General features: G+C 54.2%; 2 protein-coding genes across 2 annotated transcripts; one reads left to right on the forward strand and one right to left on the reverse strand.

The window, feature by feature from the left end:
• Positions 1-732: 732 nt before the first annotated feature.
• On the forward strand, positions 733-1,055 carry TRAVEDRAFT_42529 (uncharacterized protein; the record flags this gene model as incomplete). Its single annotated transcript, XM_008034068.1, has 2 exons — positions 733-794; positions 845-1,055. The coding sequence occupies 2 exons, from the start codon at positions 733-735 to the stop codon at positions 1,053-1,055; spliced, it is 273 nt and encodes a 90-aa protein (XP_008032259.1).
• A 333-nt stretch (positions 1,056-1,388) lies between these two features.
• Positions 1,389-3,055, reverse strand: TRAVEDRAFT_16968 (uncharacterized protein; the record flags this gene model as incomplete). Its single annotated transcript, XM_008033570.1, has 5 exons — positions 1,389-1,733; positions 1,783-1,944; positions 2,079-2,213; positions 2,324-2,503; positions 2,582-3,055. The coding sequence occupies 5 exons, from the start codon at positions 3,053-3,055 to the stop codon at positions 1,389-1,391; spliced, it is 1,296 nt and encodes a 431-aa protein (XP_008031761.1).
• Between the last annotated feature and the right edge of the window lie 1,218 nt (positions 3,056-4,273).

Genomic DNA, 4,273 nt, shown 5'->3' on the forward strand with positions numbered 1-4,273 from the left:
TGGTACGAAGACAGAAGCACGACACATCACTCAACACGCCACCGTAGGGCACGTTGACACGGGGTCCACGGCAGACACGTCACTTGACACGCCACTCAGGGTGTGTTTAATACGGGGTCTACAGCCAGGAAAGACACGTCACTTGACATACCACAGGGTGTGTTTAATACGGGGTCTAGAAGACAGGCACTCGCAGCCTTACGCAGCCAGCACGCAACACTCCCAACCAGTATAGGGGAGACTCTGCCCAGATACTCAGGGCAACCACCATCCGAGACTTCCGCATAGGTCTCAGTACACCACAATCACCCACACACCACCACACAAGCAGTTATTCAAGGATCATAGCCCGCCCGGCTTAGTCACGAACTCGGCGAAGCCACTGTTGGAAAAGCAGGAAACCCCACACGCTTTGCGGCAGCATCAGGGAATCAACATCGCCCAACCCCTCACCCCTTTTTCACCTATCAATCATCCGATTCCCGGATAGCATACGACAACGTTCCCGGAGTCAACACAGTGCGGTTGAACACTTATGCTACAGTGCTCAATCACATCTTCCTCGACGGCCGCCGCATCACCTCTCATCAAGGCTCTGCCAGTGGGCACTCCTCTTCTGCTCTTGTCAAGGTCATCATCCATGGGCAGGAGTATTATGGTGAGGTTACAGCGCTCTACCTACACGAACAGGCCGGCATCAGCCCGTCAATTTCAGGAGTCTTTGCGGAGATCATGTACCTTGTCCCCGCAGCTGCTGGAGTCTCCCCTGTCACTACAGACCCCTGGGCGCCATAGTAAGTGACCATGCCGTGTACATCTGAGAGCGCTAACCTAATATTATCAGTCCTGAGCTTGATGTGCGGTTCTGGGAGTACCAGAAGCACCTCGATGCCGGCCTTTCCACCACCCCGTCCACTTTCATCCCAGCCAGCTTGATACGATGTCAACTCACTCGTGGGATATGCACCGTCGCTAATACCGACACGGAGATCTGGGTGACTACTACCCTTGACTGGCACGGCATATCGTTGGCACCAGGCGATAACGATGAGTGACCGCGGGTATGTATTGCCGGTGCGCGCCATTCTGTACGTACCCTTACTATGCTTTGATCAGGCCGCTCACATGCTATCAGGTGTTCGCTCTCACTGCGGTCTCACATCCCGAGGTATCTGTATCACTGAAGTCATCTATATTGTACACTACTTTCACTACCTATGCACGCACACGCACAGTTACATTATGCCTAAGTAAGTGATTTGTGTTCTCTGATATCAGTCCCAAGAAGCTAAACATAGTGCGGTCCGCAGGAGAGTGAGTTGCCGAGCAGGAGTTCCGAGAAGGCGGGAGAGCGTCGCCAGTGTGCAAGTGAAACCCCAGAGATCAAGTTAGTCCTCCTCGTCCTCGTCTTCGTCCCCCAGACCGTTCCCAGGTAGCTGTGCTCCGTTTCGATCCGGTTGTTCGCCATCGTCACCGTTAGCACCGCCGGACGAAGAGCCGAACCCGACCGGATCTTCGTATGTGCCCCAGTCGTGGAGAAGTGCGTGGTAAGTGTCCATATCCTTGTGTGCGTCGAGCCATTCCATGTTGATGCCAAAGTTGTAGGGCGCAACAGCGGGCGGGGTGTCAGACGAACGGCCCAAGTTACGGACACGGAACTTGGAGGTCTGTGCTTGCTTCGCTGTGAGTGACTCCGCATACATTTCACGCAACTCCTTGGACATCTCCCGATACTGCAGGACGTCAGGAATAGGCTGCTAGACGTGTAGAGGTGTGTCTTACCTCATCTGATTGCCAGTTCGATCTGATCACCTCAAACACGGGCAAGGTCTTGATGAACTCCGGCGTCACATCCATCATCCCAAGAAGACCAGCCATGCGTGCACGCCAGTCAGGCTTGCTCTCACCGGATGCACGATCCGGACCGCTCGCCTCATCAGACATCTGTGAGATGTCGAGCAGCGGGGTCGGGTCTACCCCGTATCGTGCCTTGTATTTCGGGGCGGCGCTCGACAAGCAGCGATACTTCTGAAAGCCATGATGAGTACCAATCTCCCGCGAGTGTATCCAAAACTTACCTGCTTCCGACGCAGTTGCCAACGGCTATTCATGTTGTTGATCTCCTGGGCGAGCTTCTTCTCTTCGTCATGCTGCGCATTGTACTTCCTTTTGAAGTTCGCCCAGGTCTCCTTGGCAATCTCGTACACGAGCATCTGCGAGAACGGGACATCGGCCGCCTCAACCCACAGATGCAACTTCGGCTTGGCCTTTCTCAACGCACGGTGAGTCGGTCTTGTGCTTGTGTGTAACACGCTGTACTCACGTTGACATCTTCCTCCACAATTTCCGCGACCTGCTGAAGAAGCTTCACATTGACGGGGTCATTTACACCCGTGCGAGAGGTGAAATGTACGTCAAAGTACGGCTCCTCAGTGTCGGGGTTTTTGCGGGCCTCTGCGGGGTTATAGGCCGGCCATGCGCTGCCACGGGAGATGCCCGTAAGCTCTCAGATTGTCTTCGCAGCGAGTTTCTGGACACGCAAGTAAGTACCTTACACGACATATCATCGCATACAACTCACACTGATGGCGGCGCGCGCGGCGCGTTGTGTCTTGCTCAGCAGCTTGAGCTCCATTTTGGCCATCGAGACGTCCACCTCGACCACAACAGCCGCGCGACCCCCTCGACCTGCAGGCCGCCGCCCACGCGCTGCGTAGGCTCCACTGTGACTGCCGTGCGCGCACGCTCCCTGTAATGCCGTCCCTTCCACCTGTACGCCCTCCCCATCAGCTGCCTGCGCGGAGACCTGTGCGGTAAGTTTCGCGATCTGCGTGTTGCTCTGCGCGACGATGCCTGTCAGGTGAGTCACGGACTGCATCATCTGACCCATCATTATTTTCATCGCTGACGGGACCTGAGCCTGCATATAGCCGGGGCCGCCGGCGTGTCCTGGAAGACCCGGTGCTGCAAGAGGGTCAAACCCGAAGAGATCCATTCCATACAGACCCATGCCGTTCTGTGGCAGGATGTGGTCGACAGGTGGGATTCCATACATCTCTTGGGGGCCTTCTTGACGTGGGCGGCGTACTTCGCGAGGATCATGTGGCGGGGTTGAGTGGCGACGCAGGCCCCCGGTTCTGGGCTGTGTAGGTGCGTGGGCTCTGTATATGCGCATATAAAGTTAACATTTTTGCACAGCGGCTGTATGCGCGTGATAAGCGCACTCACCCTCCTCTTCCTCTCTGTCCAATCCCCCCTCGCGTCACGCTGCCTGAATGGACGTGCGCAGCGCCGCCTCCCTGGCCTGAGGCCGCCGTGGACCCGGTACCGGCGGCCTCCTTCATGAGTGCTCTGCGCGCGGCTTCAGGTAGGCCATTCCAGGTCGCTCTAACTTCTTCGTCGGTGATATTTGCTGGACAGGTCGACGACATCGTTGTCGGACGATGTGGAGGACGGGAACGGTGGTCGCGGGCGAAAGGGCAAGCTGGATGCAGCGCGCTGCTGCATATGGGCAGCTGACCGCGTACGCGCGCGCGTTCTTTGTACGTGTTTGTACGATCTGCAATACATTGTCGTACCCAGTCTATTCTGCTCTGGTCTTCTTCGTAACACGTACTGTATACTCATCCGGACTATATGCTACTACAAGCTTTGCTCGTGCCTACTCCCCTCTTCGCATATACCACGTACTCGCCGCCCACCCATGCCTGACCAGAGTGAGCCGTTGGTCTCACTGGCCTGTGGGCGCCCTCCCGACCAGACGGTGTATTCGGACTCCGCCCAGGTCTTCTATTCCGGCCTATTTGCGTGCGCTCGCCCGAGGACTAAAAATGCGTTGAACGCAGTGCCTGTTGCCCTTCAAATAGAGGGGATACTGTGAGCATAAAAGAATTACTTCCCAAAACTTCAATGAAATAAATGTATCATAACATGATTTCCATCTAAATAATACAATCAGGCCATTTATTGAAGGCCTATTCAATCAAGGTCTTTGATCAAGGTATGTCTGATCCATTACATGGCATAAAATTAGCTACCAAGATGAATGTCTTAACCTCCTACTTAAAGTTGCCTAGGCTAGGCTTAAGGGCTAATAATCACAGAAAATCAGCCTCAATCAATGTGTCAATGGCATGACCATTATATAAAATCAATAAAACTACACATGGTAGTAATGTGACTGTAGTTACTGATATTGTTTGGATTATAAACTGACCTGCTAATGCTGAGATGATCAAGAAATGCCATAAGAGTCTTCTGCAGAGAATAAAAT

This window comes from Trametes versicolor (genome assembly GCF_000271585.1).
Source record: "Trametes versicolor FP-101664 SS1 unplaced genomic scaffold TRAVEscaffold_1, whole genome shotgun sequence".
Lineage (NCBI taxonomy): Eukaryota > Fungi > Basidiomycota > Agaricomycetes > Polyporales > Polyporaceae > Trametes > Trametes versicolor.